The sequence below is a fragment of the Vanessa tameamea genome, chromosome 22 (assembly GCF_037043105.1).
Source record: "Vanessa tameamea isolate UH-Manoa-2023 chromosome 22, ilVanTame1 primary haplotype, whole genome shotgun sequence".
Taxonomy (NCBI): Eukaryota; Metazoa; Arthropoda; class Insecta; order Lepidoptera; family Nymphalidae; genus Vanessa; species Vanessa tameamea.
Window position 1 is genome coordinate 942,173 of NC_087330.1, and position 20,621 is coordinate 962,793.

At 31.4% G+C, this 20,621-nt stretch overlaps 1 protein-coding gene across 2 annotated transcripts in view; it reads left to right on the forward strand.

Moving 5' to 3' along the window:
- The window catches only part of LOC113402303 (uncharacterized), a 133,925-nt gene that overhangs the window by 73,997 nt on the left and 39,307 nt on the right, over positions 1–20,621 (forward strand). Inside the window, exon 5 of one of the 2 annotated variants that reach the window (XM_026642511.2) lies at positions 118–250. In XM_026642511.2, the coding sequence (XP_026498296.2) occupies positions 118–250 (133 nt within the window). Of the gene's footprint in view, positions 1–117; positions 251–7,580; positions 7,743–20,621 lie in introns of those variants that run through there. The other variant, XM_064218471.1, reaches the window with a different exon arrangement.

Consider the following 20,621-nt stretch of genomic DNA (forward strand, 5'->3'; position numbering starts at 1 on the left):
TGAAATAAAAAAATCTTCATAATTAGTATAAATTTATTGCTATGAAGATATTTAAGACAAGTATTGTAAAGGATAGTTGAAAGTTCAAAAGTTATTGAAAGTATTTTTTGGTTACAGAGACGGCGCTTACGGCAGCGGTCTGTCAGTGTCACACGACTCCGTCTTTACCGGCGAGCGATCAGGCGACGAGTCGAGCGACGAACGACCCACTCCCGCGCACGGACTCGCACATGTTGCCACTTCACATCGGGTAAGTACACAAAATATGTTCTACACGTTTGGAAAAAGTGTCCGTTTGTCCGCGAAACTCACTATTCTAGGCTATTCTGGTAGAAATCACTTCAATTTGACTCACAGTGATATTATATTTTGTATTTTTTAAATGTTGTGTATAATATAATAAAGCTGAAAAGTTTATTCTATCTACGCTAATCGTGAAATTAAAAGTCGAATTTGAAAAGATATTTTTGCATTACTTGTGAAAAGGTTAAAAGGTCTCACGTCATACACAGGTAGAATTGTCGCTTACTTTTATAGCATATAGCAGAATAGCTCTAGAAGGACCTCATAGATCATGAAAATTGTCATACTTTATGTTAGTGTTAAGTTTTTAATTGGGGTGTAGTTAAGAAAACGAAGGCAAATTTTCGAAGTCGTCAATATTTTCAAAAATAATAATTTGATAGATAATTATTATTTTAATCAATAATTAAATATCAATATCGTTTCACAATCAGCGATAATACTGCCTATCGTAATTATTAAAAGACTATTCGAATTGATAAAATCTTCTTTTGAAGTCTATAAATTTAAGCGCAGAGTTAAAACAATGAATAGTTCAGAATCGTTATACCCGTAATATAAGTATATACGATAAAGATTGTCTGCTTAATTTATATGAAGATCCCCCATGAAGATTTCCTCAAAATTTAAATATCCAAATAACAGTTTTTCTTAAAGTGTTAGTAGTGACATCTATAATTTTACGCCTACAACGCGTTCTAAAGAATTTACTTTACTGTAGTGTATATATTTTACCATAGATGGCGCTGTTTAAAAACTTCTGGGTTATTTTGTTTTACTAGCTGTTACCCTTTTGCCTCGCTGTATATTAAATAAAAAACGGATTCAAAAATAATAATAGCCAACAACTCATTGGTTGGTCAATTTCATAGTAGGGTTCAGTAGTTTTTACGTGATCAATTTCACGAGAAAAAATAACAATATATTTGTATAAAATATAGGATATAAATCTAGAATAAGAAATAGTTATTTCTTATTCTAGATAAAATCAATTGATAATTCTGAAATCATATTTTGTTATGACTAGTGAAGTCATTGTCGATAAGAAAATAATAATGATTAATTTTACATAGAAAACAGGCAATTGATAATTCCCAAAATTTCTTTAAAAACAAATTACTAATCACTTACTTATAAATAAAAACTTTATTCAGTAGACGTATTCTGTGAGAATTAACTCGAAACCCACCGCAGAACACGAGCGTGAAATATCAGAATGTACTTAGCGATTTTGTATACATATTTACTGTAAAATTTATTGTATGTACACAGTGTACCTACAGTACACTAATCGAAATCTAAGTGAAGGTATTTGTTTAGGCGTATTGTATTACTTCGACTATATTTACAAATAAAAAACATCAAATATTAATCGCTGAAATTTATGTCTATAGATAATATTTTATTTCATCTGTTCGTTTGTTCATTCACTTCTTCCAAACTAAATGATACATTTGAAGATTTAACTATAATGAAGGTAAATCCGCCCGGAAATCTTTATATAATTTAAAAAAAAGAATTGAAGTAACATTTTGATGTTTCTTAATAGAATGGTTGTACGGAGTCAACACTACGCTGAATACTTATGTTAAGTCACAAGATATAACTACATCAAATTAATGTATTTGTGTCCCGATGGTAATAAATATCGTATACTATTTCATTATAATGTCTATCTTTTACATATACAGACAGTTATAATTTATTCATTATTATAGAAATAGATAGCTATTCTATCTATTCTCTCATAATGAATATCATAGATTATTTATCTCGACTAATGATGTAAAATGTTGTAAAAATAAAATCAAAATATTGTTTATTCAAGTAAGCGCATTAAAGCAAGTTTTGAATCGTCATGATACAGTATTGAATTAAATATAAATCTACCACCGGTTCGAAAAGTAGATTTAACCGAGAAGAACCGGCAAGAAACTCAGCAGTTACTCTTTTGCACCATTTTAATTAATGTAAAATTAAATTTATATTAATGTTCTTAAGACCAAAATGTGTAATAAGTTTAATTAAAAATAACTGTGGAATATTATAATGGCAACACATTATGTCAAACGTCGTTTGTTTGACTTTAGGTACATTGCAGTCAATAAATTAATCTACTATATTTAAAAGGCAAGGTAAATTAATAAAATAAGATATTTAATAATATAAATACTTTTTAAATAAATAGTATAGCATTTAATTTATGTATTCAATGTAAACATTTCCGTTGTATAAATAAAGTTTTACAACGAAACGAAATCGATCGAAATCTTCACGTCTGGATAACGTCAATAAATGATTTCCAACTAAAATGCTCTTATCTGGACAGCGAACAGACGTGCAAATATTGATGTATATATACATAGTTCAATATACGAGTCATTCCTACCAATGTTGTGATGTCATTTTGACGTTTGGTTGATACGAGATGTACGGGAGTATGCGCTTGAAGAGATGGTAGAATGAATTAAATTGAGATTTTTTTTTAAATTTTTTATAAATTACTGTTCAAAAATAAAATAAAATAAAAGAAAAAAAATATACTATGACGATAATATACAATAATTATACCCAAGTGGTAAATACAATAATAACAAACTTAAAACGATTGTTGTTGAAAGTTTCATAAGTTTAACTACAGGCAAGGGATCTTATTAAACTAAGTTGGCGGAGTATTGATGATATTAGGAATGATTAATATTTCTTAGTGCACCAATGTCTATGGGCGTAAAGTCGAATTTCCATGATCATATTTTTCTGAACGCTTCTCTAATTTAAGGTTTTACTTGATTGATCAAAGCTCTATGGTATCTTCTTTGACTGTTAATGTTTATTTTGTGACAGTCTCTCTTTATTTAGCGGTTCTTTAATCACCTACTACCAATCATATTCCGTCTATTATTACTGATTTGAATATCTCAGCACTTTTCTCTCAATACATTCGGTAGAAAATTCTAGAATAATTGTTATACAAGGCATGCGAACCTTTGCTAAAGATTTTTGATTAATCATAACTCTTTAAAACATGTAGGGTAAACCCACTATCGTAAATCGTAATTATTTCTGCTATATATCAACAAGATTATCCACGTATTTCCAGCACGTTGACCTTAATATGAAGACATCATAGTCTGAAAGATTTTCTTCAGTCTGACTAAATACTATAAACTCATTCGTCGCCTATCGCGTCATCGGCTGCCATCAACCAATGACAATTAAATTAATTAATTCAACTTTGATCAATGAAGAGAAATCTTTATAAAGATATTTCATATACATAGAGACGGTTCTTGTGTTTTATTGTATTATGTATATGTATAAAGTAAGTACCTAACTCACATAATAAACATAACATAATCAGCCTGTAAATTTCCCACTGCTGGGCTAAGGCCTCCTCTCCTGTTGAGGAAAAGGTATGGAGCATATTCCACCACGCTGCTCCAATGCGGGTTGGTGGAATACACATGTGGCAGAATTTCGTTGAAATTAGACACATGCAGGTTTCCTCACGATGTTTTCCTTCACCGCCGAGCACGAGATGAATTATAAACAAATTAAGCACATGTAAATTCAGTGGTGCCTGCCTGGGCTTGAACCCGAAATCATCGGTTAAGATGCACGCGTTCTAACCACTGGGCCATCTCGGCTCACCTAACTACTCGTATCAAAATATGAAGACTATATTTTTAATCGCATATTTTTTAAATGTAACGCTTCGGATCGTTGCAATTATTTTATTTCATAAATCATTCTCATTTTATTTTATCTCCCACCGTATATCTTGATATTATTTATGGCATGCTATTTTCGTCTTTATTACATCGCTACACGCAACAAAATTGCGTGTAAATATTTTTCATTTACGTTTCGTATGTATCTACGAATAATAAGTACATTAATTGAATTTTGTTTCTAGAAACTAACAATGTTTAAATCTTTTATATTTTTTTGTGTATTAGGGTTCCGTGTTTATGTAGTGTTCTTCATATTATATTTATTATTTTAGTTCATTATGTATTTAACTAATGACCGATGTTTACACATTTTTTTAAACCTTTTACATGTGATCGGTGTGTTATTATCTAAGGATCACATGAATCAATTAATATATTAAACATTTGCTTAAATTATGACTCCGGTTTCAAAACTGTATTATGAATTTTACTAAAATTAATAGTAGTAAAGTAACGAAAACTCTCAATATTTTTATAAGATATTCTTTATAAACATGTTAAGCATATTCTTTAGAACTTTATTTTTTTTACTTGTCTTTGATATTTCTATAAAATGTAATTTTTAGTATATAATATAAACGCATCTAACATCGTTAGGTATTGGTCACGCCCACAGATCATGGTCACTCGTGATAGTATGTCCTTTTCGTTTCCATATAAGTGCATAGAGAGAAAACATTGTATATGAGTATTTCTCCATGAAAAACTTCTAACTACCCGCCGACCTCGCACGTAAACCATTAAGGCTATATTATAATATTATTTCACTTCTGATTATAAAAAATAATTTAAGTAAACTTGTAAATATACCAATTAAGGCCAAAGATCTGTAGCATTTTGGCGAGAGTTTGGAGTTTGTTCCACCAGTGCAAAAGATATAAGTGTCCTAAGTTCTCCCCGTAAAAAGTATTGAAATAAAAAAATCGTTTGTAGTTCGCTGGAGCTGACTGCTTTAGCTCTGTTTATCACTGTCTTCCACTAAGTTGCTACAACCAACATTGGAATGTTGCTTATAAGAAATATTTTAATAATAATATATAATTGTATTTAACTAACATGACTGTATTTGTAGATGTTGAAAAAGTGTACTGAGTTTCTTGACGGTTCTTCTAGGTAGAATCTACATTCCGAACCGGGGGTAGCTTTACATAATATAGTTTGTTAAATGACGATTCAAAAGTGCTTGTAAAAGCCTACTTGAATAAAGTATATTTTGATTTTGATTTTGACATGAGGTACATAGATTTTATCAGACAAGTTGTTCAATGATTCTTACGTCATTTTGGTGATGAATTATAAATACAAATTAAGCACATGACAATAGACTGGTGCTCGCTCGGGCTTGGTCTCGCATTCTACCTCAGATTCATGTTTTCAAACCATTGGACCATGCCGTGACTATGACTACCTTTGAATAAATTTACATTTTATTGCACAATACAAAATATATATTTCAGAAATTATATATTTTTTTAATACAGGGATAATATGATTAATTAATGAGCTGATAAAATAAATTGATGTAATCGAAAGTTAATACAATTTACCCCGTTCCGTTAATCAAATCAAAGCAATTTTATTCAAGTAAACATATCACAATGAAGCGTTTTTGAATCGTCGATATTTAAATACTACCACCGTTTCGGAAAACAGCTTCCAGCTAGAAGAAACGGCAAGAAACTCGCATAGTTGCTCTTAACTCAAAGTTCTTAAGTTAACTCAAAAATCTCGTAATCTTATCATATATATAATTATAAATGCAAAATTAACTCTATCTGTCTGTCGGCTAAACCACTAAACCGAATATGTTGATTTTTGATATGAATCAAGCTTAAACTCCAAGAGAGGACTTTTACTTTTTTATATCTGAAACCTGTCGACCAATCCTAATATGCGAGCGAAGTCCGGGTCGACAACTAGTCTTATATACAACTAGCGGACCCGGCCATGCGTTGCTGTAGTTACTTTATACGTTTAATTATACTGTATGAAAATGTTTAGCTAAAAACCTCTGAAACACGCTGAATATAATGGTACAAATTTCATATCAAAATATTCAACGGTTTTTGCGTGATGCGCGTTCGAAAAGAAACAGCGATCTTTTTATATATACAGACATTATTTCTATCATTTTGAATTTCCGTATTTTATCTTGATGATTACGTAATCAGAACGTCGAGCACGAGTCGTTAAATTTTTGTATTTTTTTTTTTTAATTTAAATCCTAGCATTGATGTTAATGTCAGTTAAATTACTAGTTTTTGCATTAAAAAATACTATAAATATTTCCAATTGTTATATTAGTATGATAGTTTTACTTTAATTCAACACTGTTATATGAAGATTCAAAGGTCAAATTATGAGCTTTTATGAGCCTACTTGAATAAACGATACTTTGATTTTGATGTATTTGCATATAAAAAAATATTTTTAATTGTTTTAAGTTCCTAAATAATTTATGAGTAACCGATTTTTAGTCTTAGCCGGATTTTATGTTTTCTAATAATATTATATAACAAGAATGAATTATCCAAAAGTATCACAGACTAAACGAACTATGAAACTGAATATTTACAAAAAAAAAACAAGTACTATTTACTTTATTAAATTAAATAAATATTACTTAATATAAAAATGCATGTTATTTATTACTACTGATATAAAGTTATATTGTGATCAAAATCAAAAGTGTGTGCAAAATACCAGCACTATTGCCAATCACAATGAACGTCCACACATTAGTTTAATCCAGTTGTAAGATTTGAACCCCTACTGGCAGACGAAATTAAATACAAACAGTTGGCCAATGTTACTAAAGGCACGAGGGACGTAAAATGAAAATGAAAATATACTTTATTCAAGTAGGTTTTTACAAGCACTTTTGAATCGCCATTTAACAAACTATATTAAGTGAAGCTACCACCGGTTCCGAATGTAGATTCTACCGAGAAGAACCGGCAAGAAACTCAGTAGTTAGTTTTTCAATATTTAAAAATACAAAGTCATGTTAGTTAAATACAATTATACATGTTTGTAATATATCCTGCCTGGAAGTCAACAAGTATTAGCTCCACGCTTTTTTGTCGTCTATATAATCTTATATTGAATAATATGCCTTCTTTATAACATCTTAGTGCCCAAGATTGGTAGCGCATATGATTAATATCACTGCAATGTCAATGTCTATAGGCATTATATAAAAAAAGTGTACAAAAGTTTATCTCTAGCGGTGGAAACTGATTTAAAATTCAGTTGCAAGACTTGACCCACACTAACACATTTAGTTAAATAGAAGCTTTTAATAAAGAAAGAACTAAAAAAATCACGATGATACGAGTAGATATTCATTATTCATACAAAAACTAGATGCTATAAAACACTGCTAATTGCTTATATAAAAGCACTATAATTGCTACGATATTATCTGTGGTACAGCTATCGTGGTAATGTTTGTAACGAGTAAAACCGCGTGTTTCTCGTATATAGACTATAGAGCAGTATATATTTTGTTTTCCTTCCATCCGTCGAGATGGGATGAATCACGCAGTCGCCTATCGCCATCCTAACGCGGTCGTCGCCGCCGGCGTTCGTGTCAAAATCGAATATCGAACTTTTTTACTTTTAATTTGAAAGTGCAGTGGTTCAATTTTATATCGCTTTAGGTGTCAGATCGTAAAAAGTTTTAATTAAAAAGGTTATCTATATGTATTAAAATATAATTGATATATTTTTTTAATAATAATTAATATTATATTAATTATAATATATATTTAAAAGTTATTGTGCTGCATTGGAATGTGAAAATTAATTATAAAATTAAACAAAAAGCTTTAATGTCTACTTACGTTCCAGACTGTTTAGTGCTTATAAAATGTTGTTTTTTTTTTTAATATGTCGTTGGTAAATTACTCATGAGGTTTAAATAAGGCGATACGGTAATTTAGCCTCGAGTTTAATGCCTGTGACTCATTGCCAGCAAATCAATAATGGTTGAAGGACGACACGAAACTAAAAACCACACATAACACTTTCCAAATAAAACCCCTGTTGATCGATCTATTTAATTTATAAAACTTATATTACATTAAATATTTTTTCGAGAAAATAAAAAAAAAAAATAATTATTGTATAATCTTTTTAATTATTTATAAATAATAGTCAGTTTTGAGTTGTAATATATATATATATATATATAGATGTTTGATTTTTGAAACTTAGCAAGATAATAGTTTACAATAAGGGTTCGTGACTTACTGTGTTTATATACAAAGTTCTGGCAAACAACTTCGCGATAATACATTCATATTAATAAACGTATACTACAAAGCTTATATCTTAAATATATTTCTAAAGTTTTATTTAAACACAATTTTACACTCAACATCTAAAACAGCGGTGTCGAAAGGTTTTCGAAAAGATTCATTAGTGAATTTATTTCTACAATAAACATATGACAGATAATAGTTTTTATTTATACCATATGATATTGAATCGGTTTGTTAATCGTTATAGTTTTTTATTTTCAACACTGAAACGTTTGGTGAGAAAATAAAGCATGTTTATTGGAGACCTTGGTCAATATAAAGGTATTTATTAATTCAACAAGTGTTGCAATGTACATAAATATATTAAAACAGTTGACAGGTAACGTAAGACATTTAGATGAAGATACTGGCCGAAAACAGCTCAAAATTATCCTTTATATTATAAAAAAAATCATATTGCGCTCTCGTAAAGCATAAAAACGAAATGTCTTGATTTAAAATGTCGGATAAAATAGAATGATACCAGTTTCGAAACCGGTTCGATTGCTTCGGAATATTCGTTAGATGGTGCAATTTTTTTTATAATAAATTGTCTTCCGATCTCGCTATTTATAACAATGTATCTCCTCTCGTTCGTATTTAATTAATTTGTCTATATGAGTTTAGCTAGACAACCATGTATGTTCTTTTTAAAACACTCTGTATAAATTAATTAATTACTGAAACTTCTTCTGCTTTTAAATTAGACAGCAATGAAATAAGGGGTAAGTAAATGTAAAGATGCGATTAAGTAATAAATTTACAAATATCAATGACTATTGATACGGACGTCTATAGTTTTATATTAAAACTAGAAATAGCCTTTAGGCGATCGTGTTATTCCTTAAGTGTTATCATTTAAAATTATTATTGTGATATCTTTTAGCATATGTATAAACGTTTTTAACGCCGAAATGATCGCCTTAGGACTTTTTCATACATTATATGTAAATGATCACTGAACACTCCAAAAATAATCTTTCTTCCTTTTGACGTTTTCGTGATATTTTATAAAATAATATAGTAAAAACTTTTACGTTTCGAAACGAATATTTGTTCTCACCAAATATTCAATCTAATAACTATATATAATTGGATCAATTTCTATTGCTTTATTTGCAAATATGTTCAGACAGTTCATATTGCTTTCAATTGACGAAAGTCGACTCGTATAGACACTAGGTTAAATTTGACTAAATAATATATCATAATAATTATAATTTTAAGCAAAATATAATTATGTATGTTTCCTTTAAATGGTAATTTTTCTCTAAAACAAAATAAACACATGGTTATTGGTATTACCATCAGTATTTAAAACGGGATATTTACCATGTTTTTTATTTTTATTTGGTGGAGCTCGATATTTCGACATTACCTACGAATGTCTTGTTCATGATGAAGTTTGTGGGTTGATGTTGACGGCATTAGAAGTGTTCATATTGGACTACCTCCTTTCTCGGACGTATTCAGCGTAAACAATGGTCACAATGACAGTGGTGACCAGTGTTTTACCAGATAAAAAAAAACATGGTAAATATCCCGTTTTAAATACTTGTAAAAATAAATACAACTGAATTATAAAAAAAATATTTAAAATTTCTTCTGAATACTGTAACATACATTGTATACGTTTGAAAAAAAAATGACTTAATAAGAAATTGTAACACTCATAATATTAAAAGGAAAAACACGAATACATTACGCTTATTATTCGACTGTATATATAGTAACTCTTTCGTAAAAGGCAATGTGTACAGTTCAACAATATAATCCCAAAAAACGTCCGAACAGTTTCTCTGACTAATATTAAAGAAACGTATGTATGCCTGTTCATTATATACTTATGTTAAATTAATGTACATAACCAGCCTAATGATGAATATGAACAGGGGGAAATTCCGCTAATTTAGAATGGTTCTTAAATATATTTCGCACAAGATAAACTTCAGCTGAATCGTAAGTTATCGTTCTTTAATATTGTACTAATTTAACAGTGACGATATGTTTCCAATTTTATAATGAATCAACTTCGACCGATCATTGTATTACATTACATTTTTTTACATTAGCAGCCTGTAAATTTCCCACTGCTGGGCTAATGCCTCCTCTCCCTTTTGAGGAGAAGGTTTGGAGCATATTCCACCACACTGCTCCAGTGCGGCTTGGTGCAAAACACATGTGGCAGAATTTCGTTGAAATTAGACACATGCAGGTTTCCTCACGATGTTTTCCTTCACCGCCGAGCACGAGATGAATTATAAGCTCGGTTTGAACCCGAAATTATCGGTTAAGATGCATGCGTTCTAACCACTGGGCCATTTCGGCTCTTTGTATTAGTAAAATGTATATTAAAACGGCTAAACATCGTTGTTTATGTTGTGATAGAATTGCAATTTGTTTGTAGAATTGATCCCCCAGTATTAAGATAAATATTTTACTCACAATGAAATGAGATGATGGTATTCTCTTATAAATAATAGAATACGTTGGCTATGAAGCGGTCTCCAGGTTATTTCATATATTAAAAAGACCTTACGTCCACGTATTAGGTTAAGGGGGCGGGGATTTCGGTCGTAAGTAGGGCGTTAGGTTGTCTATGTCCTTTTTTAGGGTTCATGCTCGCTTCTTATAAATAACATCATTGGTATGGCCGTGAAATCATAACAGACCGACAGAATGGAGCATTAAACAATCTTGATAATACAATTCGCCGTTATATCCGGGTATTTTCTATTCCAAATCGGTGGTAGGTTTGACTATCAATAAGAAAGTGCATCGCTTGAACACTGAATAAAAAAAATTGAATTAGCATTTACATCCCAATTAAAAATTCAATCAATCAAACACGTGCCGTATTGTTTATATTGTCGTTAGCGAGGCGCGTGTCGATTACTATTAATATGATACCACTTGATTCTAGCTGGTGATTATAATTCTTGTAGAACAAACACGTTGACGTACTTAAAGATATATCGACTAAGGATAATTTATTTGACGTAGGTGAATAAATATTTTCGGTGAAAGTAGTTCTAGCGAATTCATTTGAAATCTTATATTTTTGCTATTTCTTAACACTGACAGACTCTGATTCTTTAATTATATACATATGTTAATCGTTTTGTAGAACATAACTCTAGCATCTGCATTCGGATTCTCTCGCGATACAATTCTATTGATAAAAGTAGAGCTTACGAAAGGACAAACTCGAAACTCATCGGACACGATCGTTAAAGGTCAGAATGTAATATGCGACATTGAATGAAGTACTTTTAACAGTTATACATGTATCAATATGAATAAGAGTTGAGATGGCCCAGTGGTTAGAACGTGTGCATCTTAACCGATGATTTTAGATTCAAATCCGGGTAAACACCACTGAATTTTAATGTGCTTCAATTTGTGTTTATAATTCATCTCGTGCTTTGCGGCGAAGGAAAACGTCGTGAGGATGCCTGCATGTGTGTAATTTTCATGAAATTCTGTATGCACTGGTAGAGTAAGCTTCAAAACCTCCTCAATGGAAGAGGCGCCTTAGTCCAGCAGTGAGATTTACAGGCTGTTACTCTTTACACGAATCAAACTACGTAGAGATACGAAGTGAGTTTTCTATAGAATAGTACCGTTGTACCAAATAGCAATTTGTATTGTTATGTTCGGTCTAAAGAAAGTATCCTTTATTGTTCACCGCACATGTAAAAACAATACATAGATACTTATCATAATATATCCGTATCTATAACAAGGCAGTATTATCACTTAATAGCGATCTCCTCCAGACTTAGATAGCAGGTGTTGCAACAAAAACTATTAATACAATTAATGTTTTACATACACAAATAAATAAATAAATGAATATATAAATAAATATTGAACGACATCACATACATTACTCTGATCCCAATGTAAGTAGCTAAAGCACTTGCGTTGTGCATCCAGACATAAGACAACATATAAAACTAATGAACTTTTTCTATATCGACTCGGCCTGGAATCGAACCCGGGACCTCGGAGTGGCGTACCCATGCAAACCGGTGTACACACTATTCGACCACGGAGGTCGTCAAAGGGGCCTAAAATCTTAATTCTCGTAGTCACAACAGTTTGGCAGCGTAAGGAGTGGTTAATTTCTTAGTGTCAATGGTCATGGTGAATGGTCATCTATCTAGATATACTTAGGTATATAAACAATCCCACCTTCACTATCAACGCACACACAGAATTGAGTAAGAGCTAGTAAGATAAAATTTGGAATATAAGTTATATTGTAAGCAAAGAAATAATTTTGGAAATTTTAATTGGGGGGGGGATGATGTGTGTTCTGTTAGTTGAATATAAGAATACTACATGTAATAGCTGTTACATACAAGTTTATAACTGAGGTTTACTATTATTAAGCTAATACATGCGGTGGTTACTTAATTAATACTTAAATATATATATTTTTTGTAACACACACACAAACAAATGGTAATGAAATAAAACGTATAATATATTTCGCCATAATATCGTATTGGCAAAGTTTTTAAAGTACATTTGAATGTAAAAAGAGTATCGTTGATACATTTTAATAAATATATCAGATTCATTAATTATGATAATTAAAACAGATTTAAATTAAAAAACTACCGTATCATAGAATATCTCGCTTAGAAAGTAAAACTATGTTCGTAGGATGCATCTCAGTCAGTACCGTCTCGCTGACTGGTCAGACTTTCAAAAACAGCGCGCGCGCAAAATCGACGTGTTTATATTTCGCGATGTTTGTGTTCGATATTCGAGTGTGCGCTTTCATTAAAAAAACCGTTCAGTGATCGAATATCAAATTTCGAATTTAAAAAAAGAACTGTCAATTACTTTTATTAATATCTCTAAGTGTAACGTTATTCGAATGAGTTCGATTTTTAAAATATAACGGGTGTAAGTCGGTAATGAAGTTATTAAGTGTATGAACAGTTTTTATATTTAAAACGTTTCGTTATTATTTGTGTATTGTGTCTTTAAAAAAAATATGGCGAGATCGTTGAAAGAAGCTTTTCGGAGTTTTTGGAATATAGCGTGGCTGTTCACTACTAAAGTTTTTTTGGTAATTATTTAAAACATTTATGACTTGTATCGACGTATTTATTTTATTACATACACATATATTGTAAAATATATTGTAGCTACTGATCGATATTTTCAATTTGTCCGTTATTAAATTTTGCCACGACGGGTGTTGTATACAAATACAGAAATAGTGTAATATTTATGATTAATTTCTTAAATGTGCTGCGTAAATAAAACTTATTATTTAAGTTAAATTCAGTATATATTATACTACTATATAACACATAATTTTTTGTACTCTAAACACCGCAACAAAATTATATTAATTATTGCTAAGAATAAAGTATCGCTCTATAAAGGCTTATAAAAGTTCCACGCTCATCCGAAATAGTAATATTACGCTATAGTCCATCAATCCATTGAACTACATGTCATATACAGGTATGTAAATTATCTGCAAATGTTACCATAGACTAACGCCCAGTAATTATACCACAACTGGCCCATATAATCCTCCATAGATACCACCACGCTCCTTGTATATGTGTTGGTTACATATGCTCATTGATATATATGTATATATATATAGTTATAATAAAAGTTTTGGCATGGTTTAAACGTTTTTATGTCGTGATTAGAAAGTGGTATGATTCATACAAACAAGTGCGTATTTAAGTTGAATATCACATCTGTCACGGTCCGTGTACTCGGAGGCTTGAGTTAACTCCAGACATTACTTTCAACTCGAATTAATGACATGTTTTGTAACAAGTTAATTGTCTTAATCTTAGATAAAATACGAACACTACCGTACGCCTTAAATTGACTTGTCAATACGGCTGTGTTATGCTAACATACATACATACATACAATGATAAACGCATTATAATTCTGTATCCGTCGAAGTAATGTAAACTTTTGCAGATTAATAAAAAAAAAAAAACATTCAAATAAATTTACTCACATAATCGTTTATTTATAATTCAAATAAATTATTTATATTATCCTTGAATCTGCAATCCTCGGTTAAGATAATAGTTCGAACTACTTCGCTATCGCGGATCTGGTGTTGATTGTTAAGAATGAAGAAGAAACTGTGGTTTGTGTTTAAAATTTTTTATTGTTCCATAATGACCATACATATTCACTTAAAATGAAATTTATAGCTGACGTAACAATCTTTACAATTTCGTGTTTACACAATTACCTATATATTTTTCATCAATTTTCTTTAAGAAACTGTAATACAATAAATAAAAAAATATATCTATTCCTAAATCGTGCACAAATGGATGTTCAAGGTCAAGTTTTCTTATCAAAATAAAAATATTCTTTATTTAAGTAGGCTCATAAAAGCACTTTTGACTTAAGGTTATTCGCAAACATTAACGTAATTTGAAGGACGTGGTGGTTTTAGATCCTATAGAATTAACATGACTTTCAATTTTTCTATTCGGTAATGAATATTTTCAAATCATACTAATTATATCAATAGGCATATTACTACATACGATGACGTCAGAGATGACAAAAGACCGTGGAGTCAGAATTTGTTGACTATTTTTGTTATATTTCTTTAAAACTCCTATATAATTTTAAATTTGGTCAAAGAGTATCTACTACTTTTGGTTGCATTTTGTCAGTAGAATGAAAAATAATTATATCGGTGACTTTACATTAATTATAAACTCTTTAAATAATAACCCTACAGAGCATGTATGACTACTTGAATCGAGTATTTTTTAAATTATTTGATTTGTATTACAATACAAGTGTTTGTTTGAGTTTTATGTTTGAGTTTCCAGTTTGAAGGGTGAGTGAGCCAGTGTTACTACGGGACATAACCTCTATTTCTAATGATTGGTGGCGTATTGGTGATGTAACGAATGAAACAATTTCTATGGGCGGTGAACAGTTGCCATTAAGTATTTGCCCGTTCGCTATATGTAAAAGTATACGAGTATGTATATATTGTTATTTAATTAATTTTTATTGCCTACGAATGCAGACGTGCGAACCGGCCACATGACGGCAAGTCGTCACCATCGCCCATGAACGTCACCAACGCCGCTGCCTTACATCTCATTTCATCTTCACTGAGATAAAAAGAAATCGCAACAAACACTTAACTTTTACTTTTAATAACATCAAATTAACACTACACGTAATAAATATATTATACGACTGATATATTTAAATAAATTTATTTAATAAAAAGTGAAATAAACTTACGTAATCGATTTAATTTGTTTCACAAGTGCATGAACCCACACAACTAACACTGGATTTGGTATTGTTGTAACGACGCCCATTTATTTTCTTACATTACATTAGCAGCCTGTAAATTTCCCACTGCTGGGCTAAGGCCTCCTCTCCCTTTGAGGAGAAGGTTTGGAGCATATACCTAATGATGCGGATTGGTGGAATACACGTGTGGCAGAATTTCGTTGTAATTAGACATATGCAGGTTTCCTCACGATGTTTTCCTTCACCGCCGAGCACGAGATGAATTATAAACACAAATTAAGCACATGAAATTCAACGGTGCTTGCCGGGGTTTGAACCCGAAATCATCGATTAAGATGCACGCGTTCTAGCAATCTCGGCTCACATTTGTTCGGCCCTTTATTCTCCTATCTGTACTGAAATAATAATATAATATTTTATAATAATATATATATTTTATATAGTGTGCTCTACATTGTATTACCCTTTTAGGACAAAACAGTTATTATTATATTATTAAATTTTCCCTTGAATCGCAATTCCGATCCTCTGGGCAAAAAATCAACCAGCCGTCTCGTCACCAGTGGAGGAAATAGGCGAGTTAAGATATACTTTACTCAAGTTGGCTTTTACAAGCACTTTTGAATCGTAAACAAAACTGTTTTAAAAGCAAAGCTATCACCGGTTCGGAATGTACATTATATTGAGAACAAATGGCAAGAAACTCAGTAGTTACTTTTTTTAATTTAATTTGATTTAATTTAATTTAAGTCTATGTTGTTCATTAGATGATATCCAGGGCATATCCATAATATGATAACGTTTGAGTTTTTGGCGTTTCTGGTAGAAAGTGCTCAAGACTTCAGTAATAATAGAAAAATAAAAATGATTCATAAAATACAAATAGAAATGCCATTTTTATGTGAAGATACCCCCATTGTTTATCATAATAATGCATTCCGGTCTCCACGGACTCTGTCATCTCGGAACTGCGTAATATTAAAATTTTCATGATAATATTTTCCAGGCGTAGTGGCACAGACAGGCAGACTGACTACCGATAGTGATATTCCCTCATCAAATAATATATTTTTATTATCTCTCAATTTCTCTGCTTAATGTTTATTCTGGAACGTAATAAATTTTGTGTCATAATCAATTATCTTTCTTAGAAAAGGGTTACTGACCTTCTAAGTAATCGTTTTGGAGCTTATGCCATTATTTATTAATGATTGTTAAACTGCGGATTAGTAGCTTAAATGCATTTGTGACAGAATAACATCCGACATGCGAGTTTCCTCACGAACCACCGCTGAGTAGTTATATATATATATATATATATTCGCTAGACAAACAGGCAAATGGGACTTCTGATGGTTATTGGTCACCAACGGCCATAGACGTTGGCATCGTAAACATTTCTTACAACACCAATGCGCCACCTTAGCAAGTAAGATATTTTATATCTTGTGCCTGTCGATACACTGGCTCTCACCCTTCAAACCGGAACACAACAACCAAAACTGCTGTTTGATTTGCTCATAACAACGCTGCTTGTCGGTCGAATATGACTTATGAATATGGCTTGCTCATAGCCCACCAAGTAAATTACCTACAATAATTTAAGAGCATTTAACGATACCTCAGTGGAGGGGGGAATCTAGGATTTTTGGTTTAGATTATGTTTTACATCAGCGCTATCACAGCTCGGTTCCTTCTTATATAGAGACATATAAAACAAACAAGAATAATATCACAGTAGTATCACGTATACTTGTTAGGTTTTAAACGTTCCCTTCGGATGTGGGCGGGCTATATGGATATTGTGTAAGTAACCGGTTCATAAACAAGATATAAATATGCCTCAGTGCGCATGCGTCAATACTAACCATAAGGATGACTGTGAATAATATGGCAATACAGGTATAGTTCATAGACACCTAATTGGTGTTTAATTGCTAAATAGGAAGCTACGTTAATACGAGCTAACTGTATACTTCGCTTTGATTGGTCCATTGGATTTTTTTTGTTTCAAGATGTAGATCGGTCGCTATGACGTATTGAATTACATTTATTGATTTCTACGTCATACAAACCCACGATATGATAATGATGATCAACTATTCCTAAGAAATGCCAGTCTATATACCTGATACCCTTACAATGTCTCAGTCCGATGGGATGGCAATCGAACACGAAAGGATAGAGATCAGGTGCAGCGCCAACGATTTTGCGTGCCTTCCGAGCTTCGGGATTGTCACGCTGCTAACTAGATAAAACCGGTTTTATCTAGTTAGTTTCGTGGTAAGATAACATACTTATGTTTGATAATTTTGCGTTTATAATATTAGTAAAAAACAAAAAACTAACTATTAACATTTTATTTAGAAATCTGTTGCAACTTACAATTTAAATTATTAATGCAATTTGTAAACACTATAACAGTGCACGCCGTGTGCTTTAATATGTTTGTAAATTAATTTTGTTCAATATCCGTATAGGAAAGTGAACAGCCTATAAACATACCACCGGGCTAAGGCCTACTCTCCAGAAGGGGCGTAGGTTAAAACTTACTTCCTACTAAGTTTCATCAAATTCGCTTCAGTGCTTTAGCCGTGAAACCATAACAGACAGACATACATATATACAGAGTTACTTTCGCATTTATAACATTAGTATAGATCATATTATAATTGCAGGAAACCAATATTACACTCAGACACCTACACAGCAGACCGTATTAAGACTACAAGAACCCTTTCAATGCATGTTGCCATACAGTGTACTTTATGATTGCGAACAGCCGAGTCATTAATTAATGAGTCAGGATGTGTGAAACCAGTCACGTTTCATTATTCATTTTAATTATTATACGATATATTCCTTTGTTTCATTATTTATTTATTATATTATAAATAAATATGTAATACTAATAAATGAGTTTTATAACGTCTAAGAAAAAACTTATAGCACTGTAAGCTATATATATAAAATCGAAATACCACTCACTCATTAAACACGAAATCTCAGAAATTCCGACTAACTTGAAATTTGGCAGGTTTCTTAAACGGATTTTACAAAACTCTGACCAAACGGGGGTTGGAAGTTTGTGTTTTATGAGTTACGGATAAAGCCGCAAGTTCAGCTAGTTAAACTAAAACAATATGAGGAATATAAGAAATAAATTTCGAATAATCTTCGCGACTTGTGGACCTTCGCTCTTAATTAAATGAATAATAATATATGTTTAACTATTAATATAAACAATATAAAATAAACGATCTATGCTTTTATATATTCGTATTAACCCAAATGATTCGATTTCGCAACACAAATCCGCCGCCTACATTTGATATTCAAATTGGTTTTGAAATAAGATTAAGTCACGATGTTACGAACGTATTTTAAATCCTTGCATATCTATAATGATCAGAAAAGTTTATTCCCAAAACAAATCATTAATAGTATACTTTAAACTTACGGTCTCTTATGTATTTATTCAAAGTCATAGTTGAAATGTTTATTTAACATAGAAGCGTTACACTTGCTTATTGAAGTCAAAATTTATCAACGATTATATTAACACCTCAGACCTTAGAAGAAGCCGCGAAAGTAACTACGTAAGATTTTCATACAATGGCGCTGTAACCATCCTTTACTTCGCCAATACGCCCCTTGGGAACTAAGATGTTATGTCCCTTGTGCCTGTAGTTACACTGGCTCACTCATCCTTCAAACCGGAACACAACAATATTGATAACTGCTGTTTGGCGGTAGAATATCTGACGAGTGGGTGATACCTACCGAAACGGGCTTACACAAAGCCCTACCCCCAAGATATTAGAGACCAATTAAAATGTATTCAATCTAGCGTTAATTATTATATTTTTTTTAAATACCAAAACAAAAACGACTTCAAATAATATTTTGAGAGAATATAGTCCATGAAGAAATCTTAACTGGGATTAAAACGGACAGCCTAAGATAAAAAAAAAATCGAATATGTGTTCTGAAGTACACAAAGATAAAATACGACTGAATAAGAAACTCCTTCTTTTGTTGTTGGTTAAAAACAAACGTAAAATAAATATTCGAAATCAAAGAAAAGACCACCAAATTCACGGGCTCAACGTGTGTCTAGTTACATTTAAAAAAAAAAAACCAGCAAACATATATTATTTATTCGAGCTCTGACCCAAGTTCGTCACCGTCACCGTCGTTGTTAATACATGAAAGAAATGATCGCGGCTTAAACCAGAACGTATAAAATGGCCACCTCATAAAAATTACCATTTAAATAGATGCTTTCCATCCTCTGTATAATCTACCAATCAGAGTGCTATAGACATAAGTGCCGGCTTTGGATCGTGTGTCATAGAGACTATTATTCGCTTTTTTGATCGCATATAGGGGACTGCTTCAACGAAACGTTACTTGTAACGTAACTGAAAAGCAATCGTCACAATAACGACTCGTTAAATTATGAAATTCACTTTGAATATTTAAACAAAACGATGAAGCAAGTCAACAACAGAAACAAATTCGTTTCTCAACCGGTTCTCCTCAGCTCCTATATATTTCTATTATGACATGGTTATAATATTATATCCGTAATAATACCATATTTGACAAAACAATAATATATCTGAAAGCATATGTTAATTATGACAGTCTCTTATTATGATTGACTTAATTTGGTCGAAGTTTATGATTGGTGTTTCACAAGCAAGGTTGTGGTTAAGGTTATCATTTGATACTTACATGTAAACAAGCTAATATTATATGAGGAAAATGGTTTACACAGGCAATTGTAATATACCAGTTATGTGGTAAACGAACCATACAAAACATTACTAAAAAGTCTATCCTCGGACAAAAGTTCTTTCAAATCAAAGTAAACTTTATTGAAATAGGTTTTTAAAGTGCTATTCTGTAAATCAATTCGTATCTCATTAGCGATATATTGAAAAGCGAATACCGAATATACGGTGATACGTGTGAAACC